The sequence below is a fragment of the Indicator indicator genome, chromosome 16 (assembly GCF_027791375.1).
Source record: "Indicator indicator isolate 239-I01 chromosome 16, UM_Iind_1.1, whole genome shotgun sequence".
Classification (NCBI taxonomy): domain Eukaryota; kingdom Metazoa; phylum Chordata; class Aves; order Piciformes; family Indicatoridae; genus Indicator; species Indicator indicator.
The window spans coordinates 7,107,240-7,131,394 of NC_072025.1; the positions used below are offsets into that span (position 1 = coordinate 7,107,240).

The 24,155-nt window shown below is 38.4% G+C and overlaps 1 protein-coding gene across 1 annotated transcript in view; it reads right to left on the reverse strand.

Moving 5' to 3' along the window:
* The window catches only part of ENTREP2 (endosomal transmembrane epsin interactor 2), a 48,399-nt gene that overhangs the window by 18,372 nt on the left and 5,872 nt on the right, over window positions 1-24,155 (reverse strand). The window contains exons 2-3 of the mRNA XM_054388319.1: window positions 16,201-16,332; window positions 3,833-3,940 (exon numbers count right to left, since the gene is read on the reverse strand). Of these exons, the coding sequence (XP_054244294.1) occupies window positions 3,833-3,940; window positions 16,201-16,332 (240 nt within the window). The remainder of the gene's footprint in view (window positions 1-3,832; window positions 3,941-16,200; window positions 16,333-24,155) is intronic.

Here is a 24,155-nt window from a genome sequence, read left to right on the forward strand (position 1 = left end):
TTCTCAAGGCATACGTCTAAAAGGACATCTGGGGTTTACAGTACCTTTAAAGTAGCCTGTAGTATTTAGGTTTTGATATAATCAGATTAAGCAACAAAAAATATGTAATAACTTAATGTGAAACTTCACCCTGAAGCATTTCTTTATTCTTGTTTCTCTGGCATAAGGGATTAAACAATGCCAGCAAGGTATTATCCCCATAGAGAGGTGCTTTATTTAGGGTGTCAGAGTAGGAATATTAACTACAGCCTATTAAGTTAATGACATGCTGAATTATCATTACGGGTGATGAAAACAGTGATTAGATGTTACAGCTGGCATGTGTCATCATTACCCTGTTTTCTTTACAAAATAACAGATTGGTTTAGGTATCACATTACATGAAGAATGGCTACCAACAGTGATGGTGATAAAATCAGAATACATGGGATGGTATCAGTGCCAGTATTTCTAGGATAAGTAATGTATAAACATATTTGGAGTGCAAGAAGGTCTGGAATAGGTGGACTTCACCACATAAGGCATATTGTCTTTTGTTTCTCTAATTCAGGGAGCTACCTTTTGAACAAAACAGTGAATTTTTTCAGTAGCTGTTCAACAGACAAGATGCAAACTGAAATTAAACTGCCTTAGGCAACAAATGAAATACCATGGAAGTGACAGCTTGGTTATTAAGAGATGGTTTTCCTTATTACAGTACCTTGGTATAATCCGATCTGATTCACATTTATCTGCTGGAGGGGTGTGTACACAGAAAGAACAATTCTGAGAAGCCCTGTAATGGAGTGCAGCCTTAAATTGTCTACAATAGTGAAACACCTAACAAATGCATTTTCAGTCTTTAACTATGGTACTGCTTCACTCTTGCAGCTTTAGTACAATTGGTAGACTCTGTTTTTCCAGACCAACTGTGTATACTTAAAACAGGGTGAGAAAGATTAAAGTGAGGTGAACAATTTGGGGTACTTTCTGAAGCAGTCAACTCAAAGAGGGAACAACCTGAGAAAATATGAGGGTTTGTCCCATACTACACCACAAAAGTAAAGGAAACTAAAATCTAACACAATAAAAATAGCGTGCAATGTTTTGCAGTACTTTTTTCCTTAGCACTCAAATGTTTGTGCTTGGGAACTAAAAACTCACTTCACATTCAATGGAAAATTTAATCTACACTTGCTACCAGACAAGTTTGTGTTTGTATTTTTCAGGACATTTTTACTGAAAGGACAGTACATCACAAAGTTGCAGCATCCAACAAAATATTGACAGTTTGCTTGCATGAATCAGATACTCGCTGTATGCAAAAGTTAGCAAGGAAGCAGATACTCTCATGTTTCATGTACCAGCTCTATGTTGTTAGGCAGTAAAACCTGAAGCACTTAGAACAGCTTTATGCCAGAAGAAAATGTGAAATTACGTTAAATTTGCACACCATGCTAAATGATTAATTTCTGAGACAAGAACATTAATACAGCACATGGATCACAAAACCTACGATCTAGCAACAACCTAACAATGTCTGAGGAGGATGTTCCCTATTACATCATGCTTTTGCTGGCTAGGAATTATATTTTTATGTCTCCTCTTCATACAGACGAGCCTATGTAGCTCTTGAATATTCTAAGAACAAAGTAAAAGAATCAGCATAGTAATTAAAATGTTTTCATCTAAGAGGAGTGTATCTCTTACTGCTGCTATTTTAAACATCCATCGTGGTACAACCCTGCTGAGAGGTGATGTATACCTCAGTGAAAAGGAAAAAGCACAAACCAAGTATTAACAAGCAAGAAAAAAGGAGTAAATCAGATTTCTGGTGCAGTGCAGCAAAAGGGAACTGCAGATCATAGAACAATAATCTGAAAATAGTGAAAGAAAAAGAAATCTTCAAGTCAGAGTTCAGCTGGTCTAAGTCAGCATAGCCCCAGGAAAGTTACGCTCACTTAGGCCTGGTAGGAATCTGGCTCAGCAACCTGAAAAAAGAAAGGGAAAAACTTAAGGATAAACAAGAAAAGCCTGATACTAAGCAGAAAGAAAGATAAAATGCCCTTCCTCTGTGAAGAGGGAAAGAAATTCTGGTCAGTGGGTGGAAGATTGGTCAACAACTTGGCAGAAGACAAAGATGAAGCACAAAGCATAGGAAATGAAAAGAAATAGACATAATGGCAGCATTGCCAGGTGGTAAAGAAACAGATTTAGAAGTGAGGAATGAAGTGGCATAGAGAAAAATCATATCTGACTTCCTGTTGACATAATTATTTCTCGCACATGACTGTCAGAAGTGCTTTAGTGTCATTCTTGGTTCCTTATCATCTATATATTTTTATTCCTCTCACACTACTAAATACCTTAAAACATAGTGTAGGTTAAGATTCCTGAAATATATGTGGTTACCCTGGCTCACTTCTACTATTGTTACACTACACAGATGGATCTTTACAGGTATGATGATCACTTCATCTACCTGTCATCACTACAAGGTGAAAAAACTCTTTAGTCAGCGGACATTCTTGCAGCAAATATTGGGGAGGTGTAGGAGAATTGTATGAAAAAGAAAGAATATTCACAATATGATAAAATTATTTTAATATTTTAAATACATGTTATCAGCTGAAATGGTTATTTTTTCAATTCTGACATCCAAAGCAAAGCTAATAAATAAACATAGTTTACAAGTCTCTAAAAGCACACACACTATAAATCCACAGAGCCCTGTAGGAAAAAAATGTATTTATGCACCATTTGTTGGCAGTATGTAGACATATGTGCCTAACTTCATATATCTGCTCCTGTATGAAGTAAACACCAGAACACACACTGAGGGTCTTTTTAAGATAAGTTTGCAACCCAGTGATTGGAACACTTGTCCAGAAACAGCAGCCTTATCTATAATTCATGCACTTAAACTTCAATCAATATCCATGGCAGCTAGCGTATATTTATTTTTAAATCAACCACATGCCTAGATGGCAGGTTATACAGCATTTCTCTGCTGTGTAAATGGATTGCAGCTAACTTGCTGGGTCACTACTTTATCTATGCAAACTTTTAAAATGTGAGAGATTTACAAATGTCTGGTATTAGGTTTGTACACTTACCCACTCTTATTAAACAGAGGATAATTTCCTAGATGAGCTAGTCACAGAGGTGTGTTAGAAACAGTGTACCTGGTCTGCATAATACAAAGGATTTAACATTTTTCTTTTTTTGTTTCAACACTATATTGAATCCTTGAGGAATCACAGCACTCATTTGGGATAGGAAAGCTGTCTTTGTCTAACCAAAACAAGACAGTACCCTGTAATGGAGTTGGCTAAGCAGAAGAGTAATGATCTACTCTGAAGCTGAACACGTTTTACTTATGACAACACTGATATTGGCACAGGGCTATGAAAAGTTTTGGTTTTGAACTCGTTTTTCTCATGCCAGAAAAGTAGTGAAAAATAGTACCCCAAAGCTAAGTTATTATCCTGGATAGTGTGGAAACAGAAGACAATAAATATGTAATAACAAAAATTTAATGTGCTTATGTAACTAAGCCTCATTAATAACCTCATTAACAAAAATAACATACTCCAATCTGCAAAATCCTGATTACAAGTGTAATATAATTTAAACGCAGCAGCTATTCATACTACATGCATCTGTATGCTATAGCTGCACAGACATATGCAGATAAAAAAAATACACCCATGTACACATATGTTCTAACACTACACAGACACATAAATAGGCTTAAGTTTACAAGCAAAGAGTAGGTATGAATGAGTATACAGAGATAAGGACAATATGTTACATTGGACAGTATCCTGTGTTGTCACTGAAACATACTCACCATTTGCAGAAGATCAGAAGAAACCATCTGCATGCAACACATTGCTGTTGCCAAAGCACAGACAATGGTGGAGATGATATTGAGAGCGCACACACTGAACAACAGGTCCTGCGAAAAGACATGCATCAGAATATCATCTCTTGTCTCTGGGACAGAAAGGACAGGAAATAATTTTAGCAATTTCATAACAAACACTGTCAACTGCAACCAACTGATATGGTCTCAACTGTGTAGAACTCATTCAGCTCGTTATTTTTTTAAACCAGTTCACAAAGGGAGTAATCACAAAACCAAACATCTTCCCTTCCCTCTATTTCCTCAGAAACATTGACAGTTCAAGTTCTACAGTTCCTTGAAAAACAAATTACCGTGTTCACAGTGAACTCCAAGCTACAAGATACTATGAAACAGACTTCCAAGTAGAAAAAACTAAAACAAAAGCAAAACAACAACAAAAACATGCAAAACTGTCAGTGCTTTCAAAATGCAGCTGAAACATTTTTAGACAGAAAAGCAGTGACTTCTCCCAGACATTTCATGTTATGCTGATGAAATAAGTGCATATGGCCACATTGTGGTTTTGGGCTTTTTCTAAGAAAAAAAGTGAACATTTAAAACAAAACACAAAGTACTTCTGTTTACTAAGTAGAATATAATAAAATAAATATTTGAACTGAAACAGAAACATTTTTATAGCACAGGTTTAATTAAAAAATAAGGTATCCATCTCTTCCAGTTGCTGGATCTTTATTTACTTTCCCAACAGCTAGTGAAAAGGAACACTGATTTAGCATGCTGGTGACACTCAAAAATGATTACCATCCTTCTACAGCAATTGCATAGCTGTTGTGACAATTGTGTCGCTCTTAGTATTCTGACCAGCTACAAGAATTTGAGAAAATGTATCACAGAGAACGGATGAAAAACAAAATCGAAATTTTTAACACATGGTTAAGCAAAACCTCTGTGTAGGATCTAAGTTTAAATGAGTACTCCAGTCACTGCCAGAACATAAAAATAACTTCTCATGTTACAAAATTAATGCATTGACTGCTTTGTTTTTTTTCCAAGAATACGGAAAAGGTGATAGAAAGGTGTGGATTTGCTCCTTCCACTATAACTGCATGCTCCTCAAGTGGCCTCCATTTGAAGATGGAAATGAAAGCCATGGGAACCAGGTAGACATTAAATGGCTCAAAAAGTTCTAGTCTTAATTTAAATATTATACTGAACCACGTTTGCTCCTGCTGATCTCACCAGTAATTTTCTGTCTTCCTGGCCAGCCCCCCAGGCAGAGGAATAACGAATCAACAGTATCAACAGTAAAATACTAGAAGAATCTCTAACTCACATACAGAACGTGATACAGAGGACTAATTCAAATGCAAGGTCATATAGACCTACTTAGAGCACTTGAATGCAGGTGAACAGGCAACTAAATCCCTAGAGATACCATTACCATTAGAGTTACCAGTGGCGCAAAAAGATCGAGATCCTGCGTGTTGTATTTTCCGTATGTAAACCTAGATAAAGAACACCAAGCAGAGACAAGATCTTGGGCAGAAATAGGACTACTTCCTAGCAAAAGAAACTTGTAAGAAATAAAATTAATTTATTTTACTACTACAGCCATTTAGAACCAAAAGATTTAGCTAATCTGAATGTGTAACTTAATGCCATTTATGATAAATAATAAAATCTACATCAAAGTTGTATATTAAGATCCAACGTGTCTTTAGGACCCTCAGAATAGACTCAACTGTGCCTCTATCAGCCACGACAGATGTTTCTTTGATCTGGTCCTGAAAATCCCACAGCTTCATCCTACTATTTCAGTGTTTATCTTTACCATCATTGTCTTCATGTCCATCCCAGAACTGAAAACCTTTGCTCTTTTTTCTTCCATTAACTTTTGAGACCAAGCTGTTACAAAGCTGACTTGTACATCTTTAACGCTATTGTCATACTTAAAGTCTTTTCCTCCTTTACTGCATAACATATTAATCCCATTTCCTCCAATCCTCAGTTGTGACTATTTGGTTCACCTTCAGCTGGTCCACATTCTTCCTGAAATGCAGAATCCTGAACTGGGCACAACCAAGGCCTTGCTAACTCTGAATACAGCATAAAGATAATTTTTGGTGCTTTATAAACTGTACTCACACCTCCTGCAGTGATGACTGAGGTTTTTTGCAACAGTACATCACTGATTTAACTTTTGTCCAACATAACCCCAGATTCTTTCCTGCAGAACTACTATCCTCTTCCCCCGGCTATTAGGGTAAGGATTGAAGCAACATCATAAACATAAACACACTTTTATTGGAGAAAAGCCAAAACCCTAACTTCTTTCTCAATTATACTTCTCTCACATTTATAAAAATAAGGAATAAAACAAACCCATTTCATACTGCATGAACACAAAAACAATTATTTTTCCTCCAAAATTCCTTCCTCCCACACTCCAAAGCACAAAGTAAAACCAAGTAATACTTCTAATTTTTCCTTTTCTACCAGTAATTCTAGAAAACTATCCAGACAGTGTCTAATCAATTGCTTTGATTTTTATTCACTGATAACTGTTGTGAAACAACAATGTAAGTTGATTCTGCAGTAGTGTCCCAGACTGAGCACCCACAATGACCACGGCTTCTTTGCTGTGGTTGGAGATTTTTTTCCCTTGCCAGGCACTGGTAGCTGAACTCAATTTGCTGTTCAGCATTACCTTTGTTATGTAGGGCAAGGATTACTGTCCACAATAACAATGGCCCTCTTTTGACAGACTGCTTTTCCAGGATAAGCATACAACAGTTAAGAGTATTGTTCCCACTGGAATCTTTTTGAAGGTGCTACAACTATAATGTTTCAAAAGCAGTGATGCAGAATTTTTATGCATTTTGTGCAGATCAATAAAGACCAGACATCTATTTGTGCAAAATGTGCCAAGACAGCAAAACTGAACAAATTTTAACAGCAACAGTAAGCAGCAGTGACTTTAGTATCCTCATCATCACTACGTATTTTTAAAGACTACTTTTTTCCTATTCTTCCCCCCTCTAAAGTCTGGTTCAACTCAAACAGAAATCAACCCACAAGTGAATACCAACACTTCTTCTCTGCTCCCACAGCCCTCTCATTGCCCACATCCCAGGCAATTTATCATTTTAAGTGAATTTCCTCCATGTGCCCTGTAGAATGAGTAACTTCTAGGCCAGTGATTTATTCATTTATTGCTATATATAGATAGCAAATGCTCAGAAACAGACTTTAAAGATCTAAAAGCCTCCATGGCCAAACATGATACCAGAAAGCATAAGGGCCTATGCAGATTCCATATATTTAAGATGTATTTCAGGAAATGCCTGTGAAAAAGCAGTAACCGAAACAAGGCCCAACCAAATGATATACTTCAGAATAATTGTTATTTAGGAAAAAACAAAAATGGTCTTGATTATTCTGTTTCCTTTTACCTATTGCAGGAGCTTCCGCATTTTTTTTTTTTACATATTCACTACACACAGATAAAAAACTCAATTAAGCCAAAATAAAACAAGGATTTCTGGATATCAACATGACTCAACTCAAATGCAGACTTTGGTAAATATTTAATCACTCCCTTCCTCTTCATATCATAGCAATGAACTATACTGTTAATTAAGTAACATGCATGAACATCAAAACAGGGAATTTAACATTCAATACAGACACATGCCATAGAGATAAAGCACCATTACCATAAAAAATAGTAATTCTTTCTGTTAACTACTGTATTGAAAATTATCCAGCTGTGCCGCTTACACAGAATTTGGAATCTTTAATTAAACCTATTTGCTCTAGAAGGAAACAAAGTACAAACCAATGCCTCTTCTCCCCACTTACTCCCCTGTCTCCACATTTATTTACATTTAAAATACTTATTTTGTGACATTCACAGATTGCGTAAGGCTGGGAGGAACCCTCAAAAGTCATCTTGTCCAACCCCCCTGCAGTGAGCACAGACACCTCCAGCTAGATTTGTTACTTAATTTCATATTAAAAAAATAATTACCTAGTACAAGCCCAGTTCTAATACTGAAATAGTAATGGTCTTTACAGCACACTCATATTTTGCTTGTTTTCCTGTGGAAATAAAGGGTTCATAGCCTTCTAGGCTCTTCAGTCCTTTGCACTTTTGAGAGCTTAGTCAATATACAATAAAAGGAGTAAAATAAGCTTGATGATGTGTAAAAAGAACACTGTAATCAGTAGGCCTGAACATATGGATCTAAATATCCACACTGATCAGGGGCTAAAATCAGCTTCACTTTTGCAGTTCTGTGAAGATGATTTCTTTTCTCCTTGATTGACTTCAATTACAGTGCTTCATTTCTTCCTTTTACTACCACAACCTGAAAAGAGATAACGAGCAGTAAAGCTTTTTCACCTGTGAAATTAGTGTCTGTATACCTCTTTTATTCATGAATTCAAGGACAACAATCCCTTTAACTCAAATTGTAACTTCAGTTATTCTAACTGGATATATGTCTGAAAAACATTAGAAAAAATAGCTGCTTGAATACCAGGAACACTGTCTTTGATTACAAAGAATCAATTTTGAACCAGAGAGGTCTCAAATGCACATTGGACTGGGCCAATGCTTCATAAAATAGATTTAAGGAATGAATGGACAATACAGTACACTGTTTTACACAGCCCTAAAATACTTACTATATTTTTAATGAAGCAGTGCATGGCGTTTGTTTTAGAAAAATAAACTCAAAAAGGTCTTCTTGGATGCAGATTTGTGTATCTCTCATCAACTCAGGCAACTACATTAAATTTAGTACTACAGGTATGTTAAAGACTCCTGAAAGACTAAGGTTCTGTAAAGTAACTGGACAAGTATGGAATAAACAGATTCCAGTCAGTGAAAGAGGCCACGAGAGAAGTTCACAACTGGATTCCCTCACTGCCTGAGCTAAGAACAAAAACAGTCAGGTGGAAAGACAAGTGTTAGCATACTACATCTATTATACAGCTGTTATTTAAGCTTTCTGAATACTTGTAGCTCAGCTATTGAGCCTACAAAGCCCACATTCTACTACCCTATTTTTCATGGTATCTAGTATGGCAAATAACATGAGCGTAGGCAGTGTTTTCAGTTACCTGTTAATGAACATGGCACAAATCTACCATTTAAAAATCTAATAGGAAGTTATTTATTTTGCTCTGAGCTTTATTCAATTCTCACAGAATCACACAATCACAGAATTTTAGGGGCTGGAAAGGACCTTGAAAGGTCATCTAGTCCAACCCCCCTGCCAGAGCAGAGTCACCTATACCAGATCACACTGGAATGCATCCAGGCAGGTTTTGAGTATCTCCAGAGGAGACTCCACAATCACCCTGGGCAGCCTGTTCCAGTGTTCCATCACTCTTACAGTGAAAAATTTTTCCTCATGTTTCCATGGAACTTCCTCAAATTTCACCCACTGCCCCTTGTCTTGTCATTGGGCATCACTGAGAGGAGCCTGACTCCATCCTCTTGGCACTCCCCCTTTACATATTTATAAACGTTAGTGAGGTCACCCCTTAGTCTCCTCTTCTCCAAACTAAAGAGCCCCAGCTGCCTTAGTCTCTCCTGATAAAGATGATGTTCCAATCCCTTAATCATTTTGGGGGCTCTGTGCTGGACTCTTTCAAGCAGTTCCCTGCCCTCCTTGAACTGAGGGGCCTCAACCATACTAACCACACCCTTTCTAATACACCCCAGAATGGCACTGGCCTTCTTAGATAAGCTATTCATCAAAATTAAGTATTTTGCATTTGGTCATACAGCAAATCTGGGGAAAGTCTGTTCTTATAACTCTGAAGAACGTGTTAGGAATTCCTCCTCTCTTTTGCAAGTGAAACCATGCTCTTCTGAATGTAAAAAAAATTAAATATATGGGTAAGCTTGATCATCAGGAAGCTTCAGTAACAATAAATTTGTATTCAAAGGATAGGAAAGAATAGATTCACACAGAAGACTGCAAGAACCCAAATTCACATAAATCTCTAATAATGATGGCTCGTTTACAAACTAATGAATGTAATCATTAACCTGAAAAATTTACTATTTATATTGTACTTCAAATTTAGTAGCTCCAAATGAAATATTTGTGCTAAAAGTAGAGGGGGATCAGCTTTTCCCCAGCCTTTATAGTCATAAAATTGCTTTACAGAAACCTTTAAAGGAAGTAAAAAGCAATTATTTATATACCAAATTCATACAGTAGCATACACAACTGCGGGTATTTTGGACTGGGATCATTACTAAACCAAAGCAGCATAACATTTTCCTCTTACATGCAAATAACAGATAGTAGTAGTACATTACAAAATAATTCAATCTTCTAAATACCTAACTTCATCCTTTCAAAACACAATATAAAAAAAAAGCTTTGTTGCATGCATATCTTTATTAAGAGTTCAGGATACTCTGGGTTTAGAAAGAAGGAATAATTTTCAAAGACAGCTGTCAGCAAAATTCAGTCCTCATACTTAAATTAACATTACAAAACAAACTCAGTTCCTTAAAATTTCATCTACAAACAAACATATTCAGTTCAGACTACTAGGTTAGCATTTTACCTCATTTGTATTGGTCTCATCTTGGAAAAGACTCAGGATGATGCCTGAAGTATCATCAGTAACATATTCAGAGATGATATAACTGTATAATTAGGTCTGTGTGTTTACATATACATGTATGTATAAACATTATTTACCCTTCTGCATTTTTTTCTGGTTTTACCTGAATGAAAGCCAGCTTCCACCACAATACACGATGACTGCAAGACAGTCAAAGTAACACACTGCTGATAAAAGCTTGGCTAAAATGACTGGATGTTTTATGTAATGCACTGCATTTAAATCTTCATCTATTTGTGATCCTCCAAGAACCTTTTCAGTGGAGCTTCAGCTCTCTAGTTAATTTAAGGCTACTGATAACAGGTATTGTTCATAGTTCCCTTAATAGCCTACAATCTCTGGCCACAAACTTCTACATTAGAATCACTCCTGTCATCTGGACAGAAGGCAAGAGCAAAATGAGCTTAACTGAAGTCTTTCTCGCAATTGCTCCCAAGCACAAATAAGGTAATTTTACAAAGTGTTATTTGCACAAGATCTATTGGTTCTGGCAAACAATCTATCTCAAGTGACTGTTTTAAAGGTATTTAAATAATGAACGTTTTATGTTTTACGCAAGAGACTTCTTACGTTTGACATTTTAAGATTTTAAAATACCAAGTTCTGCAAGCTTCCATTAATTGTAAGGCAAGGCAGCATATAGATCAATGAAATAAAACATTCTGCCATAGCTTCATGCTGTGAGTCATATTGTTACTTGCAGTAAAATTCCTAAAAGAAAAAAGTTCTTTTTACTGTAAGAATAATGTTATCTTTTCCTCTTCCATTAGTTTGTAAGACAAAAGTAAGCCTGTACAATATTTAAGTATCATAGGGCAAAGGATTTTTAATATTTTATCCCAGAAAAATTAATTTATCAGAAATCATTAAATATTAAAAGGAATGTCCTGAGGCAAATGTCTTTGTATAACAGTCCCTCCTCCCACATTTGTAAAATCATCATACATTTTTGATGGGAAAGGGATTCTGAAGGGAATCTTATTTTCAGGGGCAGTTCAGTAGCTATTAATACAGGGAACTCTGTAGAAAATGCATCTGCTGATGAAAAACACTAATCAGAAAATCTCCATTGTTCAAACAGAGCAGACAGACAAGACTTGTTTGCCTGTAGATCTTAATGGTAGCTTGTCACATTGTGCCACTGTACTGTTTTTAGTGGAGACATGCAGACAAACTACAAAATGCATTATCTTACAAAAAACGCTGTCAACCCACCAATTCATTGTTCTTGTAAGAAGCTGAGTCCCCAACACTTACAACAGTGAAGTGGCAAAGTATTTCCATAATTTTATGCTGAAATTTCATTAGTCACAGAATCACAGAATCAGTAAGGTCAGAAAAGACCTCAAGTATCATCAAAGTCCAACCTGTCACCCAAGAACTCATGACCACTAAACCATGTCACCAAGTGCCAGTCCAATCCCCTCTTGAACACCTCCAGGGATGGTGACTCCACCACCTCCCTGGGCAGCACATTCCAACGTCTAACTCACTCCATGAAGAACTTTCTCCTCACCTCCAGCCTAAACTTCCTGTGGTGCAGCTTGAGACTGTGTCCTCTTGTTCTGGTGCTGGCTGCCTGGGAGAAGAGACCAACCCCCTCCTGGCTACAACCTCCCTTCAGGTAGTTGTAGACAGCAATGAGGTCACCCCTGAGCCTCCTCTTCTCCAGGCTAAACAATCCCAGCTCCTTCAGCCTCTCCTCATAGGGCTTGTGTTCCAGGCCTCTCACCAGCCTCATTGCCCTTCTCTGGACACGTTCAAGTATCTCAATATCCTTCTTAAATTGAGAGGCCCAGAACTGGACACAGTACTCGAGGTGTGGCCTAACCAGTGCTGAGTACAGAGGCAGAATGACCTCCCTGTTCCTGCTGGTCACACTATTTCTGATGCAGGTCAGGATGCCCTTGGCCTTCTTGGCCACCTGGGCACACTGCTGGCTCATTTTCAGCCGGCTGTCAACCAGTACCCCCAGGTCCCTTTCTGTCTGGCTGCTCTCCAGCCACTCTGACCCCAGCCTGTAGCTCTGCATGGGGTTGTTGTGGCCAAAGTGGAGCACCCGGCACTTGGACTTGTTGAATGCCATCCTGTTGGACTCTGCCCATTTCTCCAGCCTCTCAAGGTTCCTCTTCAGAGCCCTTCTACCCTCTAACTGATTAATACCTGCTCCCAAGTCCTATAGGTGCTTTCCAACCTGGCATGCTAAGATTCAAATATTCTACCTATATATATGTACACCGGTGACCATCAAAACTACAGTGGTAATTCCTGCATCCCCATTAAACTGTTCTGGTAGCTAATTCAGGGTTTGAAAGGAAGAAATTGATTTACAAGTGAGCATAAAGAGATGATACAGAGCAGCGATTGCAAAAAAAAAACCAAAGAAAAACCCCACACAAAACCCCCAACCAACCCAAACAAAAAACCCGACCAAAAACCAAAACCCCCAGCAAAACAAACAAACAAAAACCAAAAAAAACCCAAACACCAACCAACCAACAAAACACCAAAAAACCCCAAACCCACCATTAAAAAAAAAACATTTCAAAGCAACTATAAAAAAACCCCACCACTTAATATCACGCAAGGCATGATCTTGTCTCAATTCAGATACACAAGACTGGTAGCCACTGTTATTTTTCCTTGTCCTGTTTGACTGGGAAGATCAGACAGGTGATATGTGCGTAATTGTTCTGCTCACAATGCAGCTCCCATAGCTGCTACCACCAAGAAAAACACTGATGATTTAATGGAAACATGAAATTTTAACCCTATCTTCAATAAAGACAAGGAGCTTGAAACCTGTCACAACACTATACATAAAGGTGTATAATCTTAACTCTGGTACTCCACACTTTTTCCACTTCTGGTACTTCAAACAATGAACACAACTGAAGTTTTGGTACTGAAACATTTGTCCTCTTCAAATCACATTGTAGTTGTTAATTGCAATTAAAGAAGGTGAGCCTTATCACTGTCAGTTGTCTATCTAATGAGTTGTAATCTTTTATTCTTGTGGGCTTAGTAGGATACTGTTATGAAATTTACAGCCAGGAAAAGAGAGCTCTCAAATCCAAATAGAAAGAAAGTATAGAATTAAAACTGAAAAGGATTTAAGAAACTTTCTGAAGATTTTACTATGTTCTCTTAAATAAAAGTCTGCTCATAATTAAACATGCACTTGGGCTTACAGGATCTTCTGTGTTCAAATTTGTCTCCCATTAGCGCAAGCAGAAACATCAAGTCCTTTTATAAACGACTTAGTTATATTTTAAAATAAATTTAATGTTGCACTTCTGTTCTCATTGCTGTAATGATTAGAAACCTTATTCTGATTTCCAGCATATGTCAGTTCTACTCAGTTCATATGCTGACAATGCCCTCAAAGATAAACAGTTCTCTCTCTCCTTAAAGTTTACTCTGCCAACATATTTCAAGTCAGCAACCATATGCTCCCCTCCATCTTTACTTTTATAGGATCAGCAAATCACCTTTTTTTGTACAACAGGTTCATGGTTTTTCATCTGTCTTTCTTCGAAGAATGTCCTTCTGAGAAGTTATTTTCCTGCATCTCCTTCTCGTAACATCTATCACTGAAACTGCACCACCGAATATACCTGAATTTAGAATTTCAAGTAGTAGTTAATTATTTTTTCTGTTTAGAATCATAGAATCAACAAGGTTGGAAGAGACTTTCAATATCATCCAGTCCAACATATCACCCAGCCCTATCCAATCAACTAAACTATGGCACTAAGTGCCTCATCCAGTCTTCTCTTGAACATCTCCAGGAACAGCAACTCCACCACCTCCTGGGCAGCCAGTTCCAATGGGCAATAACTCTTTCTGTGAAGAACTTCCTCCTAATATCCAGCCTATACCTCCTCTGGCACAACTTGAAACTGTGTCCCCTCGTTCTGCTGCTGGTTGCCTGGGAGAAGAGACTGACCCCTACCTGGCTACAACCTCACTTCAGGTAGCTGTAGACAGCAATAAGGTCTCCCCTGAGCCTCCTCTTCTCCAGGCTAAACACCCCCAGATCCCTCAGCCTCTCCTCATAGGGTTTGTGTTCCAGGCCCCTCACCAGATTCGTCACCTTTCTCTGGACACATTCCAGTACCTCAACATCTCTCTTGAATTGAGGGGCCCAGATCTGGACACAGTACTCAAGGTGTGGCCTGACCAGTGCTGAGTACAGGGGAAGAATAACCTCCTTTGTCCTGCTGGCTACACTATTCCTGATAGAGGCCAGGATGCCATTGGCTCTCCCAGCCACCTGGGCACACTGCTGGCTCAATGTCAGCCTGCTATCAATCAGCACCCCCAGGTCCCTTTCTGTCTGGCTGCTCTCCAGCCACTCTGTCCCCAGCCTGTAGCGCTGCTTGGGGTTGTTGTGGCCACAGTGTAGAACCCTGCACTTAGCCTTGTTAAATCTCATCCCATTGGCCTCTGCCCACACATCCAGCCTCTCAAGGTCCCTCTGCAGAGCCCTCCTACCCTCCAACAGATCAACACCTGCTCCTAACTTGGTGTCATCTGCAAACTTACTGATGATAGACTCAATTCCCTTGTCCAGATCATCAATAAAGATATTGAACAGGATGGGGCCTAGCACTGATCCCTGGGGGACACCACTAGTGACAGGCTGCCAGCTGGATGTGGCACCATTCACTGCCACTCTTTGGGCCCAGCCCTCCAGCCAGTTCTTGACCCATTTCAGAGTGAAACAGAGTAAACTTCTGTTCCTCAGTTGGTTTTTGCTCCCTTAGTCTCCTTCATTATCCTCATTAAAATGTAAGACAGAGCTCTTAATTTTAGGGCCACATCAAATTGTTTTATGTCCACTTGGTTGTTATTATTTAATAGTTTTTATTTTTTACTGCACTATACCTTATTAACATCATTAAAATATATACTTTGAAACTGAGAGCCATAGATGGAGAGTTAGTTCTATTGATCATTAACTTAAACCTAAAATGAATCAGTGTCTCATAGGCTAGGGATGTTTTTGCTGTCCAATCCTTTCATGGATTCCTTACTGGTTTCCAAACTAACGGAACACCACATCTTGCTAGCTTGCTGACAATGAAGTTAAGCAATGACATGGACATTTAAACTGGATTATGGCACACTCATACAATATTCTTAATATTTGCTTTTAATTTTTTATCTGGGTAGTTGTAACACAAAATGTTACAAGATTTAGACTTCTTATAATATTTGAGCAGTCTATAAGCATGTTTCCAGCATTACCCTAAAAGAACACTTACAATTCTCCCCCAAACTAACTTCCATCTGAAATGCTTTGTGTTCGCAGGACGTCATGAAATACTTAATCATTCTGCTACTACTTTGTGTTTCGTTGTAGTCTACCATAACATTACCAAAACAACACCAACCACCACCTTTGATTCTAGCTGTCTGGAACAATGACATGAAACATACCTGCTCTTATACCTTCCAGCATCTGCTTCTTAAATCACCTCTAACAATATAGTTACCAATACAAATAATGATATTGAATTTGTAAAATAAAACCTTTTCCATGCATAGATGCACTGCATTTCATTGAATGAAGATAGTCTTTTGCATGTAAATGTACACAGGGAATACCAGCTATTCCTTTCATTACACAGTCTTTCTATCTTTTCATTATTTAAAACTGCAATAGATTGTTAATTCTCCTCATAACGCACCTTTAGGGTCAGCCTCACAACATTACACTCCTGCAGAGGGTTCAGTTTCAGTGTTTCTCCCAAGTTACTGCAGCCTGATGTTTGATGTTGCATTTCACAGCAAACACAGACCCCATCACTGTCAAATTTAATCTGTGGACAGGAAAACAAAAAAAAAAAAAAAAGAGACATAAAAATCAACAGAAATACACTTCCCAAAATTGTATTTACACCTGTTATAACAGCAATAACTACTAAATTCAAACAAAAAATCTCTGTGCAGAACCCCTGAGGCTTTCAGTCATCCACTAGCTAATATAAGCTATAAAACAAGGTAAAATAAAGAAAGAGGATGCAACACCAAGGAAGAGTGTTACTTTTTAAGTCTCCTTTTGAAAAAAAATTTGCTTTCCAGTGCCAGATGAAATCAGAGTAACTCAACTAAATAAACATCAAATCATAGCCAGTGGGGAGAGACCAAAAAAAAAAAAAAAAAAGAAAAAGGGAAAAAAGGAAAAAAAGTCCAAAACTACACAAAGCAGTCATAATCATAAATGTAATCCATAGTTATACATACATAGAAAAATAATTACAAAATAAACCTGAGGATAAAGAACACAGCGTGAAGAAAAAGTGGAGGAAGTAGGACATGTAACTCATACATATTTTTACTTTAGAAAAGATTTGGCCTCTATTTTCTTATGTTCAGTTTATCTTGAATACAACCAAGCACTCAATACTTTTACATTTTAAAAAGCATTATGCATTCTATTCTTCAAAGACTTGCATTCAGGCATGCCTTGCTAAGAATACTGAACCCTGATCACTCTCAAAAAGAGAATTACAGGTATCTATAGGTGATTCTAAAAACAACCACCACCACCACTCCTGACAAAGCAAAAAAATCACCAAAAAAAAAGCCACAGCAATGGTTATTTTTCTATTTCCTCCCAATAAAGACTTTTTAAACCATTTAACTTCATACATGCTTTAACCTAGCCTGTTAAATATGAACTGTCACTGCTTTTCATCTTCTCAGCAGAGTATTTCTGTGCTTTCTCTATGCCCATTTTTTGCAGGTTACTTCAAAGGCTAACAATGCTGTAAAATACCTCAAGTTCCCCAGGTCACTAGTTGCAATTCAATCTGGTTAGCATTGAGAAGTCATTAGTGTTATATGGGAGTTCCTTAAACTGTGACTTTAAAAATATCAGATCCCACATTTCCATATTTATAATTAATAATCAGTAGTAAGAATGACTATTGTCTATAGCTACTTCCAGAGACTGGTCAAACCCTAAGCCACAGATACTGTAAAAGAAATGAGAAAAAAAATAGTTTCAGTTGTGCTTTTAATTTCTAATTAGCATACAATTTAATTCACAAAGGTGCTTTAACATTTTCAGACAGTGAGTTTCTTTTCAATTCCTGTAATCTTTTAATACTCTCTTTTAAGAAGTGAAAGATTCGAGCAAAACAGAACTACATTATTTTATGATCAGCTCTTCACATTAATAGAAAATACGAAACATTAAATCCCACTGGGGAGGTCTTGCTCCTGAACCTCCATGGAAATGGTGTCAAGTGCTAGATAAATGCTAGAGAAAGTTCAAAATTTAGACTTTGAATTTAAAGCTGTTGAATTCAGTGGTCAGAATGCTACGGCATACTCCCTATACCAGAACCAGGCATACAGCCTTAGGCTGCTGAGAAGTTTCTGTAACAAGGAAAATGGACAAAATCTATCTACTGCAAGAGCATTTATGCTCTGATTCACATTGCTCCTGTTCAATGAAAGATAGTCAGTGACTCATAATGGGATGTAGTTGACATTCGTAATATGAAACACAGATCCCAAGTCTACTTTTATCTCATGTGATGAACAGGTGTCAAGAAATAAAGCTGAAAAGGAAAAAATACTTCTTCATTAAGATTCCCCATCTATAATAGACTGATTCTGAAAGATGTTCTGTAACTTTGTATGGTGCACTAACTCTCCCTTTGATTCAGTTCTTTAAAACAGATAATTATTTGCATGAAAGATCTTGAAAAACACAAAGACATATTAAAAATCACAGCATATTCAAACACCTATGATTTGCAACAACACTGCAAAACAAAACTATTTTAAACTTATACATTTTGTGAGAGCCCTGATATGCCCCTCTTCCTTCAAACATTTGTGAAGTGTCATCTTTCTAACTTGTGTTTTTGTAATAGAGACCAGTACAAAAGACTGTGTGTCATTGTATTTGTGTTTCCAAAAATATAGCAACTGAAAGCAGTTTTGAGCTCTCAGACTCCAGAATGCTCATCCCTGCCCTACTGCTGTCTCACACTTGTGCAGACAGGACCAAGAATCCATGCAGCTATCCTATGACTTAAACAGTGTCAAAAGTAGCTTTTCTTGTCTGTGTGTGTGTGTATGTGTGGGTGGTTTACTTTTAGTCCAAATCAGACCTCAAGCACAATTGACTGTGACACTTCATAAATACAGACAGTAGCACAAACAATAGAGCTACACTGGTACACCATTTGCCTGCCTTTGGCATAATTACATCAGCAGTGTCTCCAAAATTGTGCTATTTCTCCTCTCTCTGCTGTGTTTAAATCCCTTTTTAGTTAGCTGAAATCAAGAAAAAAAAAATCAGCATTTGCTTCAATCCCTGCACATATTCCCTACCGTCCTGTATATATTTGCATTCAACTTTGTGATTCTTACTCATTCCAGTAAGCACACTCAGTAATCATAGTACAGCTTGTGTACTTTCATATTTATGACAGTTGTACAGTACACCCTCATGCAAACCATATTTAAGATTTCAAACATCAGACAGAGTGGCCTGTATGCGTAAGTTGTCTTGCCAAAAAGCAATAAAAACCTGACTTAACTAGCAAAGGATCAAAAAAGAAGCCTCTAACAACAAAGAACAGAGAGAACTTTAGACTTATTAAAAATACATACATACATACATACACACAGTTCCCTATGTTACAATAAAAATAAGTAAGATGTGCGCAGACCAGACGTTTTTCATCTGTATCAATTCATCAAGTTCTGTCTAGATATTAAGGGGTCTCAACAAAGAAGAAATCACTGCCAAGTACACACACATATTCACACCAGAAAGGGTAAATTAGGGATGAAGTGACAGTGTTACTTTGGATTCTGACCCTTTTGTTCAGGGCTTTTTGTAGGGAACACAAAGACTTCAGGACAAAAGCCCAAAACAAAATATAAAAGTTTGAAAGTTGAAAACATGGCAGTGAAGTGCATGAAAGCCTCATTAGTACTTCTATGAAAGGAACTTTTATCCAATATAGCACCTTATGCAAAGAGAAAGAACAGGAGGATCCAGTAAGGAATGAAGTTGAGTGGCAGGAATATATCAAGGGAAAAAAAGGGACTAGTCAATAAGAACAAAAATGGCGTACATTATTCTGGAATTTTGTAAGGACTAAGAAATAAAACATCACTAAAAAAATTCTGTCCTGTGCAGTAACAGAATATGAAAAAAAATATATACCGATCGCTTTACCCACATATGTTAAGCACAAAATTTGAAAGATTAATATTTTTTTGAAAAAGAAACTTGTAAGGTGGAAATGCTGGGGTTTTTGGTCATTAATGAACAGCTTCAGTGTGTAACTGCTCCGTACACATCATACTCTCACTGACCTGAAGCACTAACTAGAGGTTTTGGCCACAGGATCTACAGCTAATCACAAGGGAAAAAATCCCAATTAAATTTTTGTAACAAGCCATTAAAGCTACTGCTTTAGTTTTTTTGTTGTTGCTCCTCAATGTTGTATGTGGGTAAGCTGCAGGATAACGAGCACAAATAATAAATTTACAAATTACAGATTCAAAATGCTAACATATGGTGAGTACATTTTTCATATTCACGCAAACATGCATTCTAGAATAAATCCCCAAAGTTTAAAACAAAATAAGACCCTTGTCTCTCACTTATTGTTCAAACATTTACTCTATGTGGAAAGCTTCTGAATCTGAACTCCACGATACAGTAGATGCTATCATAATTTTTAAAGCCACATGCTCAGCATGAGTGAGTTTGACAGAAATACTACTTATAAATCAGAATTTATTTTGAATTTGACTTTTGTACTGTGCTTGGAAATTTACTAAAATATTTTTGGTAGTTATATGGGATGTTGACTACATCTCAAACTCCATGTATACAAAAGCTGGGGTTTGACTCTTACTTTACTTTATTGCCATGAAGTAAATTTGTATCACAGAAGGCAACTGAAGGATTTAGAGCTTGCCAATAATGTACATCCAGACACATAAAGCAGGAATGCACAGATCTACAACACAAAAATGAACATGAAATAAGCTTAGAACAAGCTACAAGAAACTGGCATTTTTCAAGTGAAAACCAGCAATAAAATTACTAAATATGTTCAAACACAATATATTACCAAATACAGAGTCAAATTCTGTGCTTAATCATAAAGCATCATTGTTCACCATAGTGCAAGAACAGAACCCTAGAATTTCATACATATTGAGCGCTTCAGCAGGACAATATAATGTGTTCACATGCAAGTCCCCAACATGACCGAAATGTGACTCTGAGTAAGGAAAATCCAAAAATTATGGTCTGGGCTCATGACACTATTTTTCTGAAACAGTTATGATATGATAAACAGTCACAATTAAATTAAATTGCCCTCACCCAGCACGAAACACTGTGGCAAAGCTATTAAATACTTCATTATGCTCTGAAAATTGAAAAGCAGTCTGAACGTTTGCTGTATCTTCTTTTGCCAGCTCAGTGTTTTGTTAGTCCAGATGAAAATTTGCACATTCCAACTATAGCAGGAAGGAGAAGCTCAGGGAAGGACAAATGAAACATAATTGTTGCCAAGTACACTGACTTTGGAAAAAAAATGCAAGAACTATTTGCGTGAATCTTGCTTAAGTGACAATCTTCCATTAACCTGGAGAAACAAGCAAAGGTTTCCTTTGAATTCTGCCACATGACAACCAATGGAGAAAGCACCTCTTCATGATGTTCCCACACAATCACTCACCAAACCTCTTAATCCCAAAATGCCTACCCAAAGGCAAATCCTCTGCCTGTCCACTGAAAGCATTTGTTTGATACCATGCCTTTCCATCACTGTTGATTAGAACAAGACTAGAGAAGGCAAGACAAAGGAAGAAGGGAGGCAAACATACAGTTAAAGAACCTAAGGCTGTTTTAAAGTTCTGATCAAATGTAGTTCTGTGATAATCATTGAATGTAGGATATTTTTAAACATTAAATTTTCTAGTGGAAAATTGGGATATTTTCCAGTTTTATTTTCCGATGGGGTAGGAAGCAATTCTTCCTGAATTGTGTGTCCAGTGTCCAGGAAATCACAGTTAAGGTTTGTGAGAAAGCTGCTGATAGCCTTGACTCAGAGCCAGCAGCAGTAGCTGCGGGACCTTCGCCAGAAGGTCTGGGAAGTGTGCCAGAATCCGAGACAACAGCCATGACTACTCAGACAGACGCCATTAACGAGGCACAGTCTCCTCCTCCTCCCTCTGCTGTCGATATGGACGCAGCAGCAGCTGCAGGGTCTCAAAGCGTACCTGCTGACTCTGCACAGGATCCTTCTGTTCCTGCTGATTCTGTACAGAATTCCTCTGCATCTGCCAACTCTACACAGAATCCCTCTGTACCTGCTAACCCTGCACAGAATTCCTCACCTCCTGCCAACTCTACTGCGAATGTGAAAGCCAACCCAGTAAATTTGGTTGCCACTGTCACCAGAAAGCGCAAAGGAGCTGCAGGAGAAGGTGCAGATGGTGCAGGAGGTGGTGCAGATGGTGCAGAAGGAGGCGAGGGTCCTTCTACTCAGGGTCCCTCTGTTAAGAAAGATCCTTCTGGTGAGGAAGAGAAGGTTAGCCTTAAAACTCTGGCAGAACTCTTGAGACCACACATGGATGATGGAGATGTAGGTCAGGATGTAGACCCTGGTAGATTAGCAACTGCTGGCAGTGCCTCTGAACTCAAGGAAATTCAACGGAGGATTACAGTAGGAGTATGGGGACAGTGACCTCAAGATGATGATGAGGAGGATGACATACAGTCAGCTAATGCACCCAGACAGGAAATTAGACATGTGAGGAAGGATTACATCAGAGGAGATAATGAGCCAGTCCTGTCTTGGCTAGCCAGGTGTTTTGATATGGGAGCCCCAGCATTGGTGGTAGGCGACAAGTCGGCCTCCCAGTTGGGGACGCTCTCAAAGGATACAGGCATAGACAGGCATCTAGGCAAGTGCATTGGTAAAGTTTCTCTGTGGGCACGCCTCTTACTGTCAGTCCTTATGAGGTACCCTAGCAGAGATGATTTACCATGGAACCCTAAGCCTTGGACCATAATAGATGAGGGAATCAAGCGTCTGAGAGAGTTTGCTGTGAGAGAATTGATGTATGGAGATCATAAGACTCTGAATCCTGATGAAATTCCTGTTGGAACAGGCCTTGCCAAAAAGCTCATTAAGCTTGCTCCTCCTAATTATGCTACTATTCTGGAAAGCAGGATTGTGGCAAGAAATTACGGTGGAGTGCCTCCCACTGTTGGCCATTTCACTGACCAAATGAGGCAGTTGGAGGATAGTCTTGCACGTACTTCTTTGGTTTCAGCCATTGAAACTCTGTCTGGAGAGCTAAAGAATTGCATGAAAGAGCTGAAGGAGGAATTTAAAACCTCCATATCCAACTTGATGAAGGGGGATGATTCTGATTCCTCTTCCTCCAGATGGATACAAGTTTCAGCTGTAGGAAACAGATGTGCTCCAAGGAGGCCATTCCAGAATAGGTCAAACCAAAACAGACAGCAGAGGCAATCACGTGGCAGTATCTGGATAACTCTGCGTGATCAGTTTGGTGAGAACATGAACAGATGGGATGGTCAACCAACTTCTAATCTTTTCAAGAGGTTACGGGAGCTGCAGAGGGCAGATCCCGAGGTAGCAATACCAGGAGGGTAGCTGTCGCTTCCTCAGTTTCCCAGAACAACTCTGATAGCTCCAACAGTGATCCTAATTCTGGTGCTGGACGTTGTGCCAGCTGTACATGTGGATGTAATCCCCACCACCCCTGCCTTCCACCAAGGGGACGTGAGGGATAATGGAGATAACAGAATCTATTGGGATGTGTACATCCAGTGGCCTGGCACTTCAAAATTTCAGAAGTACAAGGCCTTGGTTGACACAGGAGCTCAGTGCACCATAATACCATCAAATTATCAAAGGGGAGAAGCTATAACTATTCAGGGAGTCACTGGTGGATCCCAAGAGTTGTTTAAGATAGAGGTTGATATAAGTTTAACTGGGAAACAGTGGAAGAAACATACCATTGCAACTGGACCTAATGCACCTTGTATTTTGGGAATTGATTTTCTGAGAGAAGGGCGTTTTAAAGACCCTAAGGGTTACAAATGGGCTTTTGGAATAGCAACTGTAGAAATTGATGGAGAAAAATTGAAGTTGTCCATTAGACCTGAGCTTTCAGATGAAATCTGCAGTTGTGGGACAACATGAGATAGAGGATGTAAAGCTGCTGGTTGCTTCTCAAACTGTGCATCACAGACAATACAGAACCAAACATGACTCTTTGGTGCCCATTCAAAACTTGATTCGTCAGCTGGAGAGTCAGAAGGTCATCAGCAAAACTCATTCACCTTTCAACAGTCCAATCTGGCCTGTGAGAAAGCAGAATGGAGAGTGGCGTCTGACAGTTGATTTCCGTGCCTTGAATGAAGTAACTCCACCCATGAGTGCAGCTGTACCAGACATGATGGAACTCCAATATGAGCTGGAATCCAAGCAGGCCAAATGGTATGCTACCATAGACATTGCTAATGCTTTCTTCTCTATTCCCATAGCAGAGGAATGCAGGCCTCAGTTTGCTTTCACCTGGAGAGGCATTCAGTACACATTCAATCGTTTGCCCC